This window comes from Bos mutus, chromosome 21 (genome assembly GCF_027580195.1).
Source record: "Bos mutus isolate GX-2022 chromosome 21, NWIPB_WYAK_1.1, whole genome shotgun sequence".
Classification (NCBI taxonomy): domain Eukaryota; kingdom Metazoa; phylum Chordata; class Mammalia; order Artiodactyla; family Bovidae; genus Bos; species Bos mutus.
The window spans coordinates 40,689,710-40,712,473 of record NC_091637.1 but is presented as its reverse complement, the minus strand read 5'-3'; the positions used below and the strand labels follow the sequence as shown (position 1 = coordinate 40,712,473).

General features: G+C 37.3%; 1 protein-coding gene across 3 annotated transcripts in view; it reads left to right on the top strand.

Annotated features, from left to right (window-relative positions):
- Nucleotides 1-22,764, top strand: part of STRN3 (striatin 3) — a 107,299-nt gene that overhangs the window by 30,953 nt on the left and 53,582 nt on the right. For all 3 annotated transcript variants that reach the window (XM_070358673.1, XM_070358674.1, XM_070358675.1), the window contains exons 2-3: nucleotides 15,975-16,078; nucleotides 16,565-16,638. In XM_070358673.1, coding sequence (XP_070214774.1) covers nucleotides 15,975-16,078; nucleotides 16,565-16,638 — 178 coding nt within the window. The remainder of the gene's footprint in view (nucleotides 1-15,974; nucleotides 16,079-16,564; nucleotides 16,639-22,764) is intronic.

Below are 22,764 nucleotides of genomic sequence, written 5' to 3'. Positions count from 1 at the left end.
GTTGAGTGATATTTTTAACGTATTTCTGCCTGTACTTGTAAATTGAAGTATAAATAACATTCGTTTAGTAAAATACTTCCGTCTTAAACATACAAATTGATGAATTTTCACAAACTGTGCACCAGTGTAACTACCACTCAAGATAATGTTGCCAGTGCCCTAGATGTGTCTCTCTCCTTTTCACTTAGTCAGTCTGCACCAGCATCCCCCCACCCACACTGGCCCCTAAAAGTAACTACTCTTCTGCCTTCTATCATCCCAAATTATTTTGTGTTTTTACGTTTTAACTTTGTAATTTTATAGTAAGTGTCTAGATTTTTTTTCACTCTGCATTGTATTTCTATTCCTGTGTTCCTTTTTTCACTTGAAAACAATTCTCCATGCTATTTAAGATTCCCCCTCCTTAAGACATAACAGATTACAACATGTGGACATGATCTGACCAAAAAAGCCTATAAAAATATATTTTTTTGTTTAGTCTCTTTCTTCCCCAAAGTATAGTTGATTTACAATGTGTTGATTTCAAGTGTACAACAAAAAGATTCATTTTTAAATATGTATATGCATATACATGTATATATGTATATTCTTTTTCAGATTCTTTTCCATTATAGGTTATTGCAAGACATTGAATGTAGTTCCCTGTGCTCTACAGTAGGTCCTTCTTGTTTATATATTTTATATATAGTAGTTTGTATCTCTTAATCCTAAACTCCTAATTTATCCCCCCCACTTCCCACTTGGTAACCTTAAATTTGTTTTCTGTCTCTGAGTCTGTTTCTGTTTTGTAAATAAGTTTATTTGTATAATTTTTTAGATTCCACATATAAGTGATATGTAGTATTTATCTTTCTCTGAACTTAGTATGATATTCTCTAGGTTGATCCATGTTGTTGCAAATAGCGTATATATTTATGTAATATTTCAGTGTGTATTCACTATATATAAACACATACACACAGTACATCTTAAATCAGTTGTCTGGTGATGGGCACTTAATTACTCTTAATAATGTTGCTGTGAACTTTGGGGTGCACGTATGTTTTCAAGTTAAGAGTTTTCATCTTTTCCAGATATATTACCGGGAGTGGGATTCCTGGATCATATGGTAATTCTGTTTTTAGACTTCTAAAAAATATAATTTAAATTAATTAATTGTTGGCCGTGCGAGTCTTCTTTGCTTTGTGGGCTTTTCTCTAGTCCTGGTGAGCAGGGGCTAATCTCTAGTTACTGTGTTGGGCTTCTCATTGCCTTTACTTCTTTTGTTGCAGAGCATGGGCTCTATGCACAGACTTCAGCAGTTGCAGGGTCTTTTAATATGCTCAATTCATTACAGGGTTCTTCAATCCTTGTTACTACCCCTGACACAAACTCCTTACCTAAAAGAATACATGTACAAAATTTTTGTTTTTATTTTGGAAATTCTGTTCTTTAAAGTTACCCACTGCCCAGTAAACAGTCCGGTTCATGTCATAATCAGCTGTGACAGAATGGGTCTACCTTCCATCTTCAAGGATGTGCCTTTTAAGCAAGTGAAAGTTGCTCAGTCGTGTCCGATTCTTTGCGACCCCATGTACTGTACAGTCCATGAAATTCTCTAGGCCAGAATACTGGACTGGGTAGCCTTCTTCTCCAGGGGATCTTCCCAACCCAGGGATCAAACCCAGGTCTCCTACACTGCAGGCAGATTCTTTGCCAGCTGAGCCACAAGGGAAGCCCGAGAACACTGTAGTGGGTACATATCCCTTCTCCAGCAGATCTTCCTGATCCAGGAATCGAACCAGGGACATGGCTCAGTAGTTGCGGATCCCAGGGCTCTCGACTGCAGGCTCTAGTAATTGTGGCACATGGGCTTAGTTGCTCCGTGGCATGTGGGATCTTCCCAGTTCTGGGATAAACCCGTGTCTCCTGTATTGGCTGGTGGATTCTTTACCACTGAGTCATCAGGGAAGTCACTGTTTTTAGTTTTTTAAGGGACCTCCATACTGTTCTCCATGGTGGCTGTGCACAGTTTATATTCCCACTAACATGTAGGAGGGTTCCCTTTTCTTTGCACCCTCTCCAGCATTTATTATTTGTAGACTTTTTGATGGCCATTCTGACTGGTTATTGATTTGCATTCCTGATTAGTATAACCATAATTGATTATTAGAAGTAGTTTAAGAGGAAGGATAATAAATTAAGCTATTCTTGACAACTCACTTATAAAATTATTATTTGTAATTATTTTCATTAAAATGTTAGAAATATCTCTTAGGGGGTTAAAAAAATAATTTCAAGAAACATAACAGTCTTGAGAACAAAAGTTTGCCCTCCAGTAGTAACAAGAAAAATGTTCCTTTCCCAATTGTAGTCATGTAAAAGCCATTTTTTTCTTTTATAGTAGTACAGTAATCTTCCTTTTAAGTCAACATTCTTTTGTTACTGGTTTCCCCAAAGAATCAGTCTTGTCAGCACAGATATGAAGCAAATAATAAAATCTGGAAGTGGCTTATATAGAAGCTTTTCCCATTTAGTTTTTTAAAAATTTATACCAAGCCATATTCTTAAAAGAATTTCATTCTCTTTTCAAAGATACATAAGTAGCAATAAAGTATGTTAGACAAGTAGTGTACACTTATTCTTATCTCTTCCTAGCCTGGTACAAAATAGGATAAGCTGATAAAGTTATAAGCTAATAAGGAATGGTTCTGTGCAGCTAAGGGGATGTGTCAGTGTATTGTTATTCTGCAGATTCTAAATCACTGCCATTTACGTTACTGGCTTTTGCAGTATTTTGCTGCTAAGTCACTTCAGTCGTGTCTGACTCTGTGCGACCCCATACACGGCAGCCCACCAGGCTTCCCCGTCCCTGGGATTCTCCAGACAAGAACACTGGAGTGGGTTGCCATTTGCAATATTTTAGTCTCTATGAATTTGTATTGATATCATTTGTAACATACCTGTTTTTGGAAAGGTAATACTAATTTTACTTTTTTTTTTTTTTCAATTAAACTATTTATTTTGTATTGGAGTATAGCCTTTTAACAGTGTTGTGACAGTTTCAGGTGGACAGCAAAGGAATTCAGCCATACGTGTAGATGTATCCATTCTTTTAAATTTTTAAAGCTCTACCATGTTTGTTTCTAGTGGGTGCCAATGGTCACCTGCCAAACTCGCAACAGGTTTTACATTCAGCCTATGGGGTTGCACAGAGTCGGACACGACTGACATGACTTGGCAGCAGCGAGTAGAATCTGGCCATCAGCATACCAGGCCAGAGGTACACTGGGGAGGCTCTGCCTTGCTACTCGTATTGATAACTTCTTGCTTCAGTTCATCCAGAATGATTTTGCCCTCCAAGTCCCACTTGTTGATGCTAGGGCCAGTAGGAGTTGGGACTGAAGCACAGGGCATTCACTGATCATGTCACCACCATCTAGTGTGTAAAGGTGCTTGCCTTCATTGATGTCTCACAACATGGTTATCCATTTTAAATGCAGCATTGTATACGTGCCCATCCTAAACTCCCTAACTATTCCTTTCACCTGCCATTCCTCAACCCACCCCTCCAACCCCCAGCAGCCGTTAAGTTCATTCTCTAAAGTCTGTGAGTCTGTTTCTGGGTTTTGTTTATATTTTTTTTATGCTGCTGTGAAGATTTTTTTTTTTTAATTTGATTTGTTTTTGTCTGTGCTGGGTCTCTTGTCTCTCTTGTTGTGGAGCATGGGCTTTAGAGCACATGGGGTTCAGTGGTTGTGATGCATGGGCTTAGTTGCCCATGGTATGTGGAGTCTTCCTGGACCATGGGCTGAACCCATGTCCCCTGCGTTGGCAGGTAGATTCTTAACCTCTGGACCACCAGGGAAGTCCCAGCTCTGTTTCTGTTTTGTGAATAAGTAAATTTGTACAGTGTCTTTGTAGATTCTGCATTTAAGGGATGTCATACGATGTTTTTGCTTCTCTGACTTACTTCACTCAGTATGACAATCTCTAGGTCCATCCATTGTTGCTGCAAATGGCATTATTTCATTCTTTTTAAAGTCTGAGAAATGCTTCATTGTAAGTATGTACCACATCTTTATCTATCCTCCGTCAGTGGACATTTAGGTTGCTTCCATGTCTTGGCTCAGAGAAGGCGATGGCACCCCACTCCAGTACTCTTGGCTGTAAAATCTCATGGACGGAGGAGCCTGGTGGGCTGCAGTCCATGCGGTCGCTAAGAGTCAGACACGACTGAGCGACTTCACTTTCACTTTTCACTTTCCTGCATTGGAGAAGGAAATGGCAACCCACTCCAGTGTTCCTGCCTGGAGAATCCCAGGGACGGGGGAGCCTGGTGGGCTGCCGTCTGTGGGGTCGCACAGAGTTGGACACGACTGAAGCGACTTAGCAGCAGCAGCAGCATGTCTTGGCTGTTGTAAACAGTGCGTAATAGACAGTGGAGCGCATGTGTCCTTTCAGATCATGTTTTCCCTGAATGTATGCTCAGGAGTGGGCTTGCAGGCTCATATGGTAGCAGCTCTATTTCTAGTTTTTTAAGGAACCTCCATACTGTTCTCCATAATTGTTGTACCAATTTATATTAGGAGGGTTCCCTTCTCTTCACACCCTGTAGCATTTATTGTTTGTGGATTTTTCTGCTGGTGTGAGAGGTAATATCTCATTGTAGTTTTGATTTGCATTTCTCTAATAGTGATGTTGAATATCTTTTTATGTGCATCTTGGCTATCCTTGGAGAAATGTCTTTTTAGGTCTTCTACCCATTTTTTGATTGAGTTGTTAGTTTTGATCATATTAAGCTTCATGAGCTATCTGTAGACTTCGGAGATTTATCCCTTGTCAGTTACATCATTTGCAAATATTTTCTCCCAGTCTGTGGTTTTTTGGTTTATTTCCTTTGCTGTGCAAAAGCTTTTGAGTTTAAGTAGATCCCATTTATTAAAAGTTTTTAAATTGGTCAAGATGTCACTAAACATGTGCTTTTATTTTTTCTATGTTAAAAAAAAAATTTTTTTAACTTTACTTATTTATGAATTTATTTATTTGTCCATGATGCACAGCTTGCAGGATCTTAGTTCCCAGACCAGGTATTGAACCTGGGCAATGACAGTGAAAATGCATAGCCTTTAACCATTGTACTGCCAGTATGGTGGTGGTTTAGTGGCTAAATCATACCCGACTCTTTGACCCCATGGGCTGTATGTAGCCTGCCAGGCTTCTCTGTCGGTGGGATTTTCCAGGCAAGGATACTGGAGTGGGTTGCTATTTCCTACTCCAGAGGATCTTCCCGACCCAGGGATGAAACCCTGGTCTCCTGCGCTGCAGGCAGATTCATTACTGACTGAGTGAGCCACCAGGGAAGCCCAAGGAGTTCTGTAAACATGTGTTTTTTTAAAAAAAAGTCCATTAAAATGGTTTATGGTTTTACACCTTGAAGGGGTAAATTCTTCTGCTTATAGAAAATCCGCTTATACCTGGAGCTTTATGCTTTCAGATGTCAGATAAATGAGAATTTAATGAAATACAGATTTGATTGTTTAAAATTTGAAGTCTCTTATGCTTTAAACCAACTATTACCGTGTAAAATTACTTTGGAATTTTAGAGGATGATTGTAGTATTTCTGTTAAATTTTGTATTAGGCTCATTTATAAATAGCAGAGATTAAAAAAGTACAAGTTTTATTTGCCCCTGGAAATCTTAGTATTTTGTGTTTCTCATTTCCTTGTAATTTTTAGCTATATATAAAATTGGAAAAGGTTATTTTTACAAAAAATCTTAGAGGCTATTGCAGGCACGCTTTTTTGTTCATTCTTTTTGAAAAGATAATATACTTTTTTAGTATCCTGTACAGTATACTTTTTGAGTGTACTGTACCTTGTTAAGTGGGGACTGAGTGCTTGAATTTCAAGATGGTTATACAAAAATTTCTGTGTAGTTCCATTTCCTCAACACACTGAATCATGAATCTAAGTGTGTTTGTGTGTGTAAAATCTAGCCTCCTTGATATTTCTAATTAGCTGGTTTTTGAAACTTCTGTAAATTACTAACTTTTCTGTATTCTGCATTCATATAAAATTCCATGGGTCACCTGACTCTATACTTGTACCTTGAATTATTTACAGCTGAACACAGATTAACCCCAAATATTTAAGTGCTTAGAACAGAATCACCTGTATAATCTGAGGTGCCCCTTAAGGGAAGAAGGTAACTAACATTTGTTGAGAGCATACTATTTTAAATATTAATATTATGAATTTATTAGTTGCTATAACCTGACTTTGTGTTCAGTTTTCTTCCATATCTAAGGTATTTAACACTTTTCAGTTCCTTATCTGTTAATTTGAGCTTAATGATGTTGTAGTTTCTAAATATTTCTGTTTTTTAATGAATTCTAAAGAATGTTTTTAAATCATTAGATAAAATCACCTATATCCAGTGTTTGCATTCAGTTTAAATATTGCTTAAAGTAAGAAAAATCTTACAATAAAGTGTTTTGTCAAGTTTTTAAGTAAAACACTCTTATTTTAGAAATGTTGGAAACTACACTAACAAAAATACTTCAGGTTGATAGTATTTTAGCTGAGTCAGTGCTGGATGTTTTGCACTAGTGACCTCTAGCGGTCTTGTGCTGTCAGTGTCAAAAATTTTTTTAGATTGGTATGTGATAATCATATACTGATTGTTGGATAGCTCAGATGATAACACATAGACCCAGTGAGTACCTTGGGATTTAATAAAGATTTCACTGAATCTGTAGATCAGTTGGGTAGTATTGACATTTTAGTAATAGTCTTCTAATTCACAAATGTGGAATGTGTTTACACTTATTTCCGTCTTTAATTTCATTCAGCGATACTTTTAGTTTTTATTTTAGCGGTCTTTCACCTTTTATAAGTGTTACATTAAGTATTTTGTTCTTTTTGGTGCTTTTGTAAATGGAATTGTTTTCATAATTTTCTTTTCCTGTTGTTCATTGGTAGTGTATGGGAATGCTGTTGATTTTTGTGTGTTGACTGTGTCCTGGTACTTTGCTTAATTTGTAGTAACAGACTTGTGGAATCTGTTGGATTTGTTTTACATATAACATCATCTGTACAGAGATAATTTTTCTTTTTCCTTTTTAACTTAGGTCCCTTTTATTTTCCTTGCTTCATTGTTCTGTGTATGACTTCTAGTACTAAGTTGAACAAGAGTGTTATAAGCAGACATCCTTGTTCTGATTTTTGAGTAGAGGCTACAATCTTGGTATGATGTTCATTGTAGTTTTTCATAAATGGCTTTTATTATGTTGTGAGAGTTTCCTTTTTGTTCCTAGTTTTATTGACATTTTTTTTTTAAATCAAGAAAATGATGTTCATTTGCATCAAATTCTTTTTCTGTATCCGTTGAAATGGTCATTCTTTTTCCTCCTTTATTCTTTTCATGTAGTATTTTATATTCGTTGGTTTCCTTGTGTTGAACCATCCTTGTGTTCCAAGGATAAATGTCTCTTGGTCATGATTTATAATCTTTGTAATATGCTGCTGAATTTGATATACTGGTATTTTCTTGAGAATTTTTGCATCGGTATTTATACTGATCAGTATTTGTTGTTTTCTTGCAGTGTTTTTTAACTTTGCCTTTGGGGGCAATACTGGCCTCATTGAACTAAGGAATGCCCCTTTAAAATTTTTGGAAATGTTTTAAAGATTCGTGTTAAATTTTTAAATGTTTTGTAGAATTCACTAGTAATGCAATCAGTCCAGAGACTTTCTTTGTAGGGAAATTTTTAATTATCAATTTAATCTTTTTATTATAGGCTTTTTCAGATTTTTTCTTTTTTTCATTATTCATTCTTGGTGGATTTTGTGTTTCTAGATTATCCAGTTTGTTGGTTGGTGTACAGTTGTTCGTGGTACTTGTATAGTCCGTTTTATTTCTGTAGAATTGGTTGTAATGTCCCCCCACCTTTCATTTCTGAGTTTAGTTGTGTGGGTGTGTGGTTTTTTCCTTAGTCAACCCAGCTAATGGTTTGTGGATTTTGTTGACTTTTTTTTTCTATTTTTCTCTTCTCCATTTTCTTTCTATGCTTTAATCCTTATTTTTTCCTTCTGCTAGCTTTGGGTTTAGTACATTTTTTGATATTTCTTAAAGTTTTAAAGTTAGTTGTTGATTTGAGTTCTTTTTTGCTTCTTAATGTAGGCCTTTAAGCTGTAAATTTTTCACTTAGCACTGCTTTTGCAGTGTCTCATAAGTTTTGGTAAGTTTTGTGTTTTTTATGTTCATTCTTAAGTATTTTTTAATTTTCCTGATGATTTCTTTGTTTTATTAGTTATTTAAGAGTGTGTTGTTTAGTTTCCAAGGGTTTGTGGCTTTTTCAAGTTTTTTTTTTTCTGTTATTGATTTCTAGCTTCATCTACTGTGATCATAAGAATTTTAAAAACTATACTGATTTATTTGGCTCTGCTGGGTCTTCGTTGGTGCCTGAACTGTAGTTACGGCAGATGGGGGCTGCTTGCTAGTTGCGGTATGCCGGCTTCTCATTGCAGTGGCCTCTGTTATTTTAGAGCACCGGCTCTAGGGCATGTGAGCTTCAGTAGATGGGGCACGTGGGCTTTAGTTGCCCTGTGACATGTGGAATCACCCTGGACCACGTATTGAAACTGTGTCCCTTGCAGTGGCAGGTGGATTCCTAACCACTGGACCACCGAGGAAGTCCCACTGGAAATATTTTTAATGCTATTTGTGTTTTTAAATTGATTAGACTTGATTTGGTATTCTGTCTTTGAGAATATCCCATGTATATTTGAGAAGCATGTATTCTGCTGTTGTTGGATAGAGTGTTTCCTATATATTTGTTAGATCTAGTTGGTTTATTGAGTTGTTCAGGTCCTCTATTTCCTTATTTTCGGTCTCATACTACTATATGTTACTGAAGTGGAATATTGAAGACTCCAGCTATTATTATCGAATTTTTTCTCCCTTTAATTCTGTCAGTTTTTGCATTATATATACTGATGGAATCATTGGGTATGTAAATATAATTGTGTATTTTCTTATTGTCAGTTTAGTCACTCAGTTATGTCTGACTCCTTGCAACCCTGTGGACTGCAGCACACCAGGCCTCCCTGTCCCTCACCAACTCCTGGAGCTTCCTCAAACTCACATCCACCGTGTCGGTGATGCCATCCAACCATCTCATCCTCCATCTCCCCTTCTCCTCCCGCCTTCAATCTTTCCCAGCATCAGGGTCTTTTCAAATGAATCAGTTCTTTGCATCAGGTGGCCAGAGTATTGGAGTTTCAGCTTCAGCATCAGTCCTTCCAATGAGTATTCAGGACCGATTTCCTTTAGGATGGACTGGTTGGATATCCTTGCAGTCCAAGGGACTCTCAAGAGTCTTCTCCAACACCACAGTTCAAAAGCATCAATTCTTCGGCGCTCAGCTTTCTTTATAGTCCAACTCTCATTCATACATGACTACTGAAAAACCATAGCTTTGACTAGACGGACCTTTGTTGGCAAAGTATGTCTCTGCTTTTTAATATGTTGTCTGGTTTGTCATAGCTTTTCTTCCAAGGAGCAAGCATCTTTTAATTTCATGGCTGCAGTCACCATCTGCAGTGATTTTGGAGCCCAAGAAAATAAAGTCTGTCACTGTTTCCATTGTTTCCCCATCTATTTGCCATGAAGTGATGGGACCAGATGCCATGAACTTAGTTTTCTTGCTGTATTGAACCTCTTATTAGTATACAGTGTTCTCTGTCTTTTGCAGCCTTTTATCGTTTAAAGTCTGTTTTGTCTAATATCGGAAGGTTTGCAGATTTTAGTAGTAAATATACTAGGCTTTGCAAGTCACATTGGGTATGTGTTGCCTCTTGTAATTTTTTTTTTTTTTTAATCATTTTTCACTTTGGATTGTCCAAAAGGTTGCCTGCCAGTCCCTGCTTTATCTGGAACAGAAGACCTTTAATTATAGTGGATTTATCTGTCCTTTTCTTTATTGTTTATGTTGGATCTTTGTTGTGGCAGACAGGGTCTTCATTGAGGCATGTGGGATTTTTTAGTTGTGACATGTGGGATCTAGTTCTCTGACCAGAAGTTGAACCCAGGACCACCAGAGAAGGCCCTAGTGTCTTTATCTCATTCAAGAAATCTTTCCTTAATCTGAGATTATGAAGAGATATATCATAAAACATTTGCTGGCACACCTCATTTTATTGCACTTTGCAGATATTGCATTTTTTACATACTGGAGATTTATGGCTACCCTTCTGTCAAGCAAATCTGTTGACACCGTTTTCCCAACTCATCGCTCCTTTTATGTTTCTGAATATCACATTTTGGTAATTCTTGCAACCTTTCAAAGACTTCATTATCAGCTTTTCTAGTTCTGCACACACACTTTGGGAGTATATTGGAATTACATTAATTGTTTTGAATTACGTTAATTGTTTTGGTTAATGTGTGTGTGAAAATTTATATTTTCTAGTAGTGAGTTTGCTAGTCCATTTATCTTTTATGTCTCCGTTAAAGTTTTAAACTTTTTGTGCAGAGATTTGTATGTCTTTGGTTTATTAGTAGGAACTTTTGGTTTTTGATGCTATTGTAAAGATGGTTTTTGCTGTTAGTTTTTAAAAGGTTATTTGCAAAGATGATTCTATCAATGGTGCATCATGATATGTAAAAACAATTGAAAAATCTGTTGTCCTTGATCCTTTATTGCTGTTGTTATTGAGTTGCCAAGTCATGTCCCACTCTTCACAACCTCATGGACTCCAGCACACCAGGCTTCCCTGTCCCTCATAATCTCCTGGAGTTTGTCCGAGTTCATGTCCATTGAATCAGTGATGCTAATCCAACCATCTTATCCTCTGTTGCCCTCTTCTCCTTCTGCCTTCAATCTTTCCAGCATCAGGGTTTTTTCCAGTGAGTCAGCTAGCTATTTGTATCAGGTGGCCAAAGTATTGGAGCTTCAGCTTCAGCATCAGACCTTCCAATGAATATTCAGCACTGATCTCCTTTAGGATGGACTGGTTCAGTCTCCTTGCAGTCCAAGGGACTCTCAAGAGTCTTCTCCAACACCACAGTACAAAAGCATCAATTCTTTGGCACTCTGCCTTCTTTATTGTCCAGCTCTCACATCCGTACGTGACTCTCACATCCATACATGACCACTGGAAAGACCATAGCATTGACTATACAGACCTTTGTTGGCAAAGTGATGTGTATGCTTTTTAGCACACTGTCTAGGTTTTTCATAGCTTTCCATGATCCTTTCAGTTCATTTCAGTTGCTCAATCGTATCCAACTCTTGGCAACCCCATGAATTGCAGCACGCCAGGCCTCCCTGTCCATCACCAACTCCCGGAGTTCACTCAAATTCATGTCCATCGAGTCGGTGATGCCATCCATCTCATCCTCTGTCATCCCCTTCTCCTCTTGACCCCAGTCCCTCCCAGCATCAGAGTTTTTTCCAATGAGTCAACTCTTCACATGAGGTGGCCAAAGTACTGGAGTTTCAGCTTTAGCATCAGTCCTTCCAATGAACACCCAGGACTGATCTCCTTTAGAATGAACTGGTTGGATCTCCTTGCAGTCCAAGGGACTCTCAAGAGTCTTCTCCAACACCACAATTCAAAAGCATCAATTCTTCGGCGCTCAGCTTTCTTCACAGTCCAACTCTCACATCCATACATGACCACTAGAAAAACCACAGCCTTGAGTAGACTGGACCTTTGTTGACAAAGTAAGTCTCTGCTTTTTAATATGTTATCTAAGTTGGTCATAACTTTCCTTCCAAGGAGTAAGGGTCTTTTAATTTCATGGCTGCAGTCACCATCTGCAGTGATTTTGGAGCCCCCAAAATAAAGTCTGCCATTGTTTCCACTGTTTCCCCATCTATTTGCCATGAAGTGATGGGACTGGATGCCATGATCTTCGTTTTCTGAATGTTGAGCTTTAAGCCAACTTTTTCACTCTCCTCTTTCACTTTCATCAGGAGGGTTTTTAGTTCCTCTTCACTTTGTGCCGTCTTTCACTTTCATCAGGAGGGTTTTTAGGTGTCTTCACTTTGTGCCGTATATCTGAGGTTATTGAGATTTCTCCCGGCAATCTTGATTCCAGCTTGTGCTTCTTCCAGCCCAGCGTTTCTCATGATGTACTCTGCATAGAAGTTATATAAGCAGGGTGACAATATGCTGCCTTGATGTACTCCTTTTCCTATTTGGAACCATTCTGTGGTTCCATGTCCAGTTCTAACTGTTGCTTCCTGACCTGCATACAGATTTCTCAAGAGGCAGGTCAGGTGGTCTGGTATGCCCATCTCTTTCAGAATTTTCCACAGTTTCTTGTGATCCACACAGTCAAAGGCTTTGGCATAGTCAATAAAGCAGAAATAGATGTTTTTTGGAACTCTCTTGCTTTTTCCATGATCCAGCGCATGTTGGCAATTTGATCTCTGGTTCCTCTGCCTTTTCTAAAACCAGCTTGAACATCTGGAAGTTCACGGTTCATGTACTGCTGAAGCCTGGCTTGGAGAATTTTGAGCATTACTTTACTAGCGTGTGAGATGAGTGCAATTGTGCAGTAGTTTGAGCATTCTTTTGGCATTGCCTTTCTTTGGGATTGGAATGAAAACTGCCCTTTTCCAGTCCTGTGGCCACTGCTGAGTTTTCCAAATTTGCTGGCATTTTGAGTGCAGCACTTTCACAGCATCATCTTTCAGGATTTGAAATAGCTCAACTGGAATTCCATCACCTCCACTAGCTTTGTTTGTAGTGATGCTTTCTAAGGCCCACTTGACTTCACATTCCAGGATGTCTGGCTGTAGGTGAGTGAGTGATGATCACACCATCGTGATTATCTTGGTTGTGAAGATTTTTTTGTACAGTTTTTCTGTGTATTCTTGCCACCTCTTAATATCTTCTGCTTCTGTTAGGTCCATACCATTTCTGTCCTTTATCAAGCCCATCTTTGCATGAAATGTCCCCTTGGTATCTCTAATTTTCTTGAAGAGATCTCTAGCCTTTACCATTCTATTGTTTTCCTCTATTTCTTTGCATTGATCCTTTACCAAATGCCAAATCTGTTATTTAATTGGTCCTTATTATCACTATAAGACATAATATTTACCTTTTTAGTCTGTTAAAATTGTAAGGTCAGTTCCAATAGTGATGTCTTTTCCATTGTTAAACTGTTTTTTTACCCCCCTCTTCAGGTTTTTTGAATTAAACTGTGTCCTTTTAAGGTTTCTAAATTTTAATGAATTCTTACCATTTTGTTGTCTTATGTCTTTGTAAATTATCCCCTTTTGGCTCCTGTTCAGAAACTGCTTCTGTGTTCCTGTTTTTTTACATAATTTGTGCTTCTTTGTTTCATTTATTAGATTCTCTAGGTTTGAATGTTTTTTTAATACCAAAATTCCAAAAAAGATTTTTTAAAGTTTGCAGTGCCTTTTTCAACCTGAAAATCTCCAGTAACTCCTTATTAAGAAGCAGAATAAATTTATTATGAACTCTTTCATCATCTTCTGGTGCTAATTGTAAAATACTTCTGAGATCTAGAATTTGGAGTCACGTATAGTACGTGATTCATGGTTTTGGTTTTTTTTTTTTTTTGTCTTAAGCCAATACAGAAGAAAACCCTCAATCAGAAATTCTTGATTCTGTATAATGAAATTGACATATTTTACCTTTACTTCACAGCTTAAGAGAGTCAGAAGTTCTTCTTTTCTCTCATGGATCTTAGACTGTTATTAGGTTTTGAATCTTTATCATTCTCCTAAATCTTTATTTTTGTTTTGAAACTTGCATTTAGACTATGTGTTATATAGCTGTGTATCATTTTCAGGTCTTCTGGAGTTGTGGATGATTTTACTTAATTTTCCCAAACTTAATGTGTTAAATCATCCAGATGAATTCATTTGTTCTGATTCCATGTTCACTGAAACTTAAAAAAAACTTTTTAAATTAACCATAATTTAGGTTATTGAGTAGCTTACTTTCTCTTAATGAAGAAATACATCTATGGGTCATCTCAGCAAAATGATGAAAATTAATTTTATTGCACACATGTTTATAACAGGAAATACCTCATTCAGATGGCAGTCTTCTAAAACGTATCACTCTTTAACGTGGGTAAATAAAGGAGGTTGACATTCTGGGAAGGGCCAGAAAAAGATGGAGATTTGTCTAAGGAAATAAGGCAATTAAAAGGAAAAAAAAATTCACTGTAGACAAATGACAGTAGAAAGTAATGATGATGTTGAACATATGACTTCAGTTGTTAGATTGGTGCGAGAAGTAATTGCAGAAAATAATTGCTGTTTTGCATTCTTGAACTATACCATTGATATTGGAATACATTCTTAAGTGTGATTATATTATACATCATTTTAATGCGCATTTTTTTCTTATTAATGACTCATTACTTGTTATATGTATTTTAGACTAGGGAATTGATGTTAGACAAAAAGCAAATTTGAATAATTTTCTTATTCACGTTCACAACGAGTTGTAACGCAGTGGAGACAGCTCACATCATCATCATTGCATTTGGCCCAGAAACTGCTGATGAAGGTATAGTGCAGGGGAGGGACAAGAAGCTTTGCAAAGGAAACTAGAGCCTTGAAAATAAGGGGTGCAGTGGCTGGCCATTGAAAGTTAACAAGACCTATTGAGAGGATCATCAAAGCTGATTCTTTTACAACTACACAAGATGTTGTTGAAGAACTCAGTGTCAACCATTCTACAGTCATTCAAAATTTGAAGCAAATTGGAAAAGTGAAAAACCTTGATAAATGGGTTCCTCATCTGTTAACCAGAAATTTTAAAAATTGTCCTTTTGAAGTGTTGTCTTCTCTTCTTCTACTCAACAACAACAAACCATTTCTTAATTGGATTATGACCTGTGATGAAAAGTGATTTTGTACAACAGCTGCCAACAGTCACCTCAGTGGCTGAATCAAGAAGCAGCTCCAAAGCACTTCCCAGAGCCAAACTTGAACCAAAAAAAAGATCATGTCACTGTTTGGTGGTCTGCTGACCATCTGGTCCACAACAGCTTTCTGAATCCCAGTGAAACCATTACATTTGAGAAATATGCTCAGCAAATTGATGAGCTGCCTAGAAATCTGCATCACCTACAGCCAGCATTGGTCAGGAGAAAGGGCCCGGTTCTTCTCCACAACAATGCCTGATCACATGTCACACAGCCCGCGCTTCAAAAGTTCAATGTGAAGTTTTGGCTCATTCACCTGATCTCTTGCCAACCAACTACCACTTCTTAAAGCATCTTGACAACTTTTTGTAGAAAAAATGCTTCTACAACCAGCAGGATGCAAAAATGCTTTCCAAGAGTTTGTTGAATCTTGAAGCTCAGGATTTTATGGTACAGGAATAAACAAACATCTGTCATTTGCAAAAATGTGTTGATTGTAATGGTTCCTATTTTGGTTAATGAAGATGTGTTTGAGCCTAGTTGTAATGATTTTAAATTCTGGGTCCAAAGCCGCAATTACTTGTTCACCAACCTAATACTTGTGATACTTTGGATAATTGTTTCAAGAGTTGAAACCTTTTGAAGTGTGGTGGTCAGAAAGGGGAAGATAATAAATTTTTAAATGTTTCATGAAAGAAATGTTTTTGAGATAATACGACTTTTTAAAACAACCAATATATAATTTGAGGAAAAACGTGACTATGATAACTTTCTGTTCTTTGTAACTTGTTTGTTAGGAATTAGGTGTAATTTTTACATATAAAATTTCCTTTTAAAATTATGTGAAAATTGTTAGTAGTAGAGACCATAAGGATTATATGTAAATAGCTAATTTGTAGTTATCTTTATTTTAAAGTGACTATTTTCTAACACAGAAAGTTTGATCAACTACTATGAATTTTAAATCTTGCTATAATGAATAAAAGTGCAGAATTTTATGTTTATTGCTTTCCTTTTTTCAATTTCCTGTATAGTTAAAAAGTAAAAATAAATGAACTTTTTATATTTTTAGGCTCGGATAGCATTTTTGCAAGGAGAAAGAAAAGGTCAAGAAAACTTGAAGAAGGATTTAGTAAGAAGAATAAAGATGTTAGAGTATGCATTAAAACAAGAAAGGTAGGTGTCCCTTATTTTCTTGTATGAATAAAATAAAAGTAGAACAATATTATTCTCACATGTTACTGTACAGTGTATTTGAAAACTGTCTGAAAGACACAAAGATTTGCCCAAAATACAGGATGATATTTTGATTCGATCCTTATATAGCAAAAGAAAAAAGATTAAAATCTTTAAATTGAAGTAATATTTTTTATTGTAGAGTCTAAGTTTCGGTTTTTTTTTTTTTTTGGTAAACAAATTAGGAAAAATTTATCTTTACTTGGATGTGTATCTTATTTGGATAATTTATCTTTTTTTTTTTTTCTTGTACATGCAGTATATTTTTTTCCTCTAACTTCTTTTGCAACTAAAGTTTAAAGACACTGACATCTGTATGCTTTTTTAAATTTGTCATTTAAGAAATATATACCAGTAGTTATTAAACTGTGTAGAAAGGAAAATAAAACTTTTTTTTCTTTAAATAATTTATTATTAAATTTTCAGGGCAAAATATCACAAATTAAAATATGGCACAGAACTGAACCAAGGTGACTTGAAAATGCCAACCTTTGAATCAGGTAAACTTGATTCTTCTGTTAATCTCTGCCCTTCATCCCCTCCATTCTAGAAAAACTGGTTTAAGCTCACTTTTGGTAACAGACATGTTCTCTTGACCTCCATTTTGCTTTGATAGCATTGGTTACTTAGATAACTATTATAATGCTTTCTAGAATTTGAGGGAAAATAATAGTAAAAGTTAGTTTCATCTACCTCCTCATCAATCCTGAGGTTGTCTTATTTTTCTTGTTTTGAAACCTGTGTAAAACTAAGTGTATTTTTGGTCACAATTAGAAGTGAAAGGGAATGCGTAACTCTCTGTACACCTATAGGCAATTTTTGTTTGATTCTACTTAAGCTTGTGTGTGTTAGTTGCTCAGTTGTGTCCGACTCTTTGAGACCCCATGGACTGTGGCCCACCACATTCCTCTGTCCATAGAATTTTCTAGGCAAGAATACCGGAGTGGATTGCTCTTCCCTTCTCTAGGGGATGATCCCAACCCAGGAATCGAACTCTCATCTCCTGCATTGTAGGCAGATTCTTCACTGTCTGAGCCACCAGGAAGCCCCTACATAAACTTAATTTTGTACTATTAAAAAGTTAACTTTTTTTTTCCTAGAGATGCTATGATTAACTCAGTTTAGTCCTAAAGAAATTGGAAATTTGAATTTGGGAACTATGGAGGCAGCCAGATAAAGATAACGAGAAGGAAAACGTTTTCTCCAGTTGACCTTGCTCTTTACTAAAATAGTGTAAGAGTAGAATGTGATGAACAATTATGCAGGGAAGAGAAAAGCTGGATATAAGAAAAGGCTAACAGTTCAGTGTTAATTTTAGGGTTCCCTATGATTACAATTTGAGTAGACTAAAAGTTTAATAAGGAACAAATATTTTGATTTATATAATATTGGGGAATACTTTCTGATATATATATAGAGAGCCCATTTATATATGCATTTTGCTAGTGCAAGCAAACTGAATTCTATACTGTTCTTGGCTGCTGGTTACTAAGATAAGGAAAAAATATGTCTTCATTTGAATATACAAATTTTCTTCTTCTATAGCTGCCTTGTTGTTGTTTAGTCACTCAGTCATATCCAAGTCTTTTGTGACACCGTGGATTGAGCCCACCAGGCTCTTCTGCCCATGGGATTTCCCAGGCAAGAATATTGGAGTGGGTTGCCATTTCCTACTCCAGAGGATCTTCCTGACCCAGAGGTCAGACCTGCATATTCTGTAAGTCTCCTGCATTGTAGGTGGATTCTTTATCACTGAGCCACCAGGAAAATTATAGTTGCTTTCATACCTAATGAAGTTAAAGCATATTTAATAAGGAAAATAAGAAAAGTATGAATTTTTATTTTTACAGTTAAATGTTAGATTTGTAAAAATTTAGCTTATTGTCTTTTACTTTAATATTAAGTACTTAAAAAAACTTGGCTGAAACACCCTATATGTATAATCTGTAGTTGATTTATTTTTAGGTCTTCTCCACTTACAAGTTTTAGCACCACACTGTATCTTCCTGTCTTCCCTGATGGCTCAGATAGTAAAGAACTTGCCTGCAGTGCAGTCAACCCAAGTTCAGTCCCTGGGTTGGGAAGATCCCCTGGAGAAGGGAATGGCAACCTAGTCCAGTACTGTTGGAGAATTCCATGGACAGAGGAGCCTGGCAGGCTATATATAGTTCATGGGGTCACAGAATCAGACACAATTGAGTGACTAACAGAGACACACACACTCATTTTCCTAGTTGTTGTCATATATAAAATTAAGAGAGCAAGATAGTAGTGGCATGGATTTCTTTTGATCTAGCTTTTAAGTGGTTATGAAGACTCACTGATGAGTCAGGGACAAGATTACGTCTTCCTTGGAAAAGCAACAGTAAGTGATATAAGATGTAAAACCTGTATATTTTCAGTAATACTTTCTTTACTATAGCAGTCCTCCATAGTTTGAGGGAGTACAGTGGTTCAGGACAGAGGAAACCCGATGCCTTCATAGCTTTCCTTTAACTCATTTTTTTTCTAATATGGCTAGAGTAGTCAGAAAATAAGCAGTCACTTTGTTTTGTTTTGCCTGTTCTGTGTTGTGTGGCTTGCAGGATTAGTTCCCCAACCAGGTATTGATCCTGGGCCCTGGCAGTGGAAGCGCTGAGTCCTAGCCAATTCCCTGGACTGCCAGGAAATCCCCTGCTTCCTATAACTTGGGGCCTGTTCTCCTCACTTGGTCTGTGTAAATGTGAAGAGGCTAGTTGCAGCCCCATTGTTCCTAGAGCTAGAATCACAGTTGGCTAACTGGTTTTGGTGCAAGTTTGTATGAAGTCAAGTCATTAGCAGATAATCTCTCCTGCCCACAGCAGATATAGGGTAAAGACACATCTGTTTTTATCTGTATAAAGTGAAAGTGGCTCAGAGTCCTCCCGGCCAGAATACTAGAGTGGGTAGCCTTTCCCTTCTGTAGGGGACCTCCCAATGTAAACTTAACTATTAAAGCTTCCTTAAATTGAAGAATAAAATAGCATCCAAGTATTTTATTTATAGGAGCCACAATGATAACGAATTATTTTTACTGATGTAGAAAAGCTACTCGGGATGTTTAGTGGAAGACAGACAAAGGAATGGGCAAAAATACACCATGCCAACAACAGGACAAAATTCTTTATGTCAAAGTATATACATAGAGATAAACATTGAATCAGTATTGCCTTTTTTATACTTAAAGTGTTAAAGGAAGATGTACAAAATATTGTTTTGAAAGAAGTACAAGATGTGTGTGTTTTATACACTTGTCCAAGTAATACCAATACATATATCCTAAACTTAACCCTATAAAAGAATATGTATCCAGTTCTGTAAAGAACTCCTATTTCCCTCCATTGTGGGGAAAAATCTCCAACAGTAGAAATAGGGACAAAATACTTGAAAAGTCACTAGTAAAAGAAATGGCCAGTAAGTATATGAAATGATGCTCAAATGTATTAGTTATTGAGGAAATGCAACTTAAAACCACAATACATTACCTATCACAATGGTGAAAGGAGAAAAAATGTCTTTTTTTTTTTTCAGTGTTGCTGAGGGTGTGGATCAGCCAGGAATTTTGCACCTACTGGTATTGGAATTCTAAATTGATAAAACTGCTCTGAAAGTGATGTCAATACAAATTGCCCCCACTATCCAAAAGTAGAACATTCCCATTCATAAGCCAAGGTGACAGAAGGCAAAGGTGTAATTTGCCTTTGGACACATCTTGCTAATAATGGTGCACAAAATAAATGAAGATAAAGCACAGATGTGGGGCTCAATATGGAGCTTGGTGGTGCCTCTCTTGCTGCTTGTGGGTGCGTGCTGCCATTTTACAGCAGCTCACTGCAAAACAAATGCTGAAGAGGCTGTTTTTCTTTCTAACCTTTTTTCATAAAAAGTGAAAAAGGTCTCTGAATATTTTTTTTTTTTTTCAGTTAGGCTAGTGAAAACAGGTATTACATGCAGGTCTTTCAAAAAAGTGATGTGAGAGCTTTGCTGGTGGTCTAGTTGGTTGAGAATCTGCCTGCCAATGCGCAGGGGTCATGGGTTCCATCCCTGGTCTGGGAAATTACCACGTGCTGCACAGCCACTGAGCCCGTGTGCCACAATTACTGAGCCCCCACACTGCAACTACTGAAACCCATGCACCTGTGGCCTGTGTTCTGCAACAAGAGAAGCCCGAGCACCACAGTGAAGAGTAGCCCCCACTCGCTGCAACTGGAGAGAGCCTGTCCATGTACAGTGACCCCCGCACAACCAGAAGTAAATCTTTAAACAAGAAAAAAGTGAAGTGACATAAAGCTTTGAAAAGTGGAAGATAAAACTATTGCTAAAGGGAACACAAGCATGTCCTGTGGTACAGTAATTCCACTCCTTGAAATATTCATCACAAGGCTTGTGTAAGAATGTTCATAGTATTATTACTTTTAATAGTAAAAAGCTAGAAACAACTCATGTTCTCTATTGATAGGATAGATAAGTATATTGTGGTATTTTATTGTAAGAAAATGTTATTTAGCAAGAAAAGTAAATAAATTATAATCAAACTGATGGTTAAATAGTATCACTGACTCAGTGGACATGAATTTGAGCAAATTCCGGGAGATAATAAAGGATAGGGAAGCCTGCGGTGCTGCAGTCCTTGGAGTTGCAGAGTTGGCCACAACTTAGCTACTGAACAACAACAACAAACCTGACAGCTTCTGCTTTTTCCCCTTCTGTTTGCCATGAAGTGAAGGGACCAGATGCCATGATCTTAGTGTTTTAATGTTGAGTTTCAAGCCAGTTTTTTCACTCTGTTCTTTGACTCTTTAGACCATGTAGTCAAGGCTGTGGTTTTTCCAGTAGTCGTGTACGGATGTGAGAGTTGGACCATAAAGAAGGCTGAGTACTAAAGAATTGATGCTTTTGTGCTGGAGAAGACTCTTGGGCACTCCCTTGGGTTGCAAGGAGATTAAACCAGTCAGTCCTTGAAGGAAATCAACCCTGAATATTCACTGGAAGAACTGATGCTAAAGCTATAATACTTCGGCCACCTGATGTGAAGAGCTGACTCATTGTAAAAGATCTGACTCATTGTAAAAGACCCTGATGCTAGGAAAGATTGAAGTTAAAAGACGAAAGGGGAGAATGAGATGGTTAGATAGCGTCACTGACGCAGTGGACATGAATTTGAGCAAATTCTGGGAGATAGTGGAGAATGGAGGCGTGCTGCAGTCAATGGAGTTGCAAAGAGTTGGACAGGACTTAGCAAATGAACAGCAAACTTGACAACATGAGTGGGTCACATAAAATTTTGAAAATTGATATAAATGGTTTCATATATATCAAATTCAAAAGTTAACCTGTGCTGAGAAACCAGGGTAGTGTTGATACTTTCTAAGGAGTATATAGTGAGTTGGAAAAGGGCATGATGAAAGTTTTCTAGGGTGCTGAGGCTGTATATTGTCACCCTGCTTATTTAACTTATATGCAGAGTACATCATGAGGAACGCTGGACTGGAAGAAGCACAAGCTGGAATCAAGATTGCCAGGAGAAATATCAATAACCTCAGATATGCAGATGACATCACCCTTATGGCAGAAAGTGAAGAGGAACTCAAAAGCCTCTTGATGAAAGTGAAAGAGGACAGTGAAAAAGTTGGCTTAAAGCTCAACATTCAGAAAAGAAAGATCATGGCACCTGGTCCCATCACTTCATGGGAAATAGATGGGGAAACAGTGGAAACAGTGTCAGACTTTATTTTTTGGGGCTCCAAAATCACTGCAGATGGTGACTGCAGCCATGAAATTAAAAGACACTTACTCCTTGGAAGGAAAGTTATGACCAACGTAGATGACATATTAAAAAGCAGAGACTTTACTTTGCCAACAAAGGTCCATCTAGTCAAGGCTATGGTTTTTCCAGTGGTCATGTATGGATGTGAGAACTCTTGAGAGTCCCTTGGACTGCAAGGAGATCCAACCAGTCCATTCTAAAGGAGATCAGTCCTGGGATTTCTTTGGAAGGAGTGATGCTGAAGCTGAAACTCCAGTACTTTGGACACCTCATGCAAAGAGTTGACTCATTGGAAAAGACTCTGATGCTGGGAGGGATTGGGGTCAGGAGGAGAAGAGGACACCAGAGGATGAGATGGCTGAATGGCATCACCGACTCGATGGACATGAGTTTGAGTGAACTCTGGGAGTTGGTGATGGACAGGGAGGCCTGGCGTGCTGCAATTCATGGGGTCACAAAGACATGACTGGACTTAACTGAACTGATGGTGTTTGTTTTTTAATCGCCATACTGGTTACATGGGTGTGTTCAAAATTCATTGAACTGTATATGCTTAAGTGTACTTCAAGAATATCCTTTAGCAACAGTGAAAACTGGAGCCAAATTTCAACATCAAGGGACTGGTTAAATAGGTATATACTTTCTATAGAATATTTTATAATTATGTGGTGTTAATCTATATTTATTGGGATACAGTGTTTAAGTCTATTAAGTGTTAAAAGCAGCTTGTAGTGCAGTTCAGGTCACGCTTTTTTTTTAATTTAAGGAGAGGAGAAGCTCACCTATGTTATCTTCAGATGGAAAATATGGAATAAGAAAATCTCAAATATTAACACTGTCA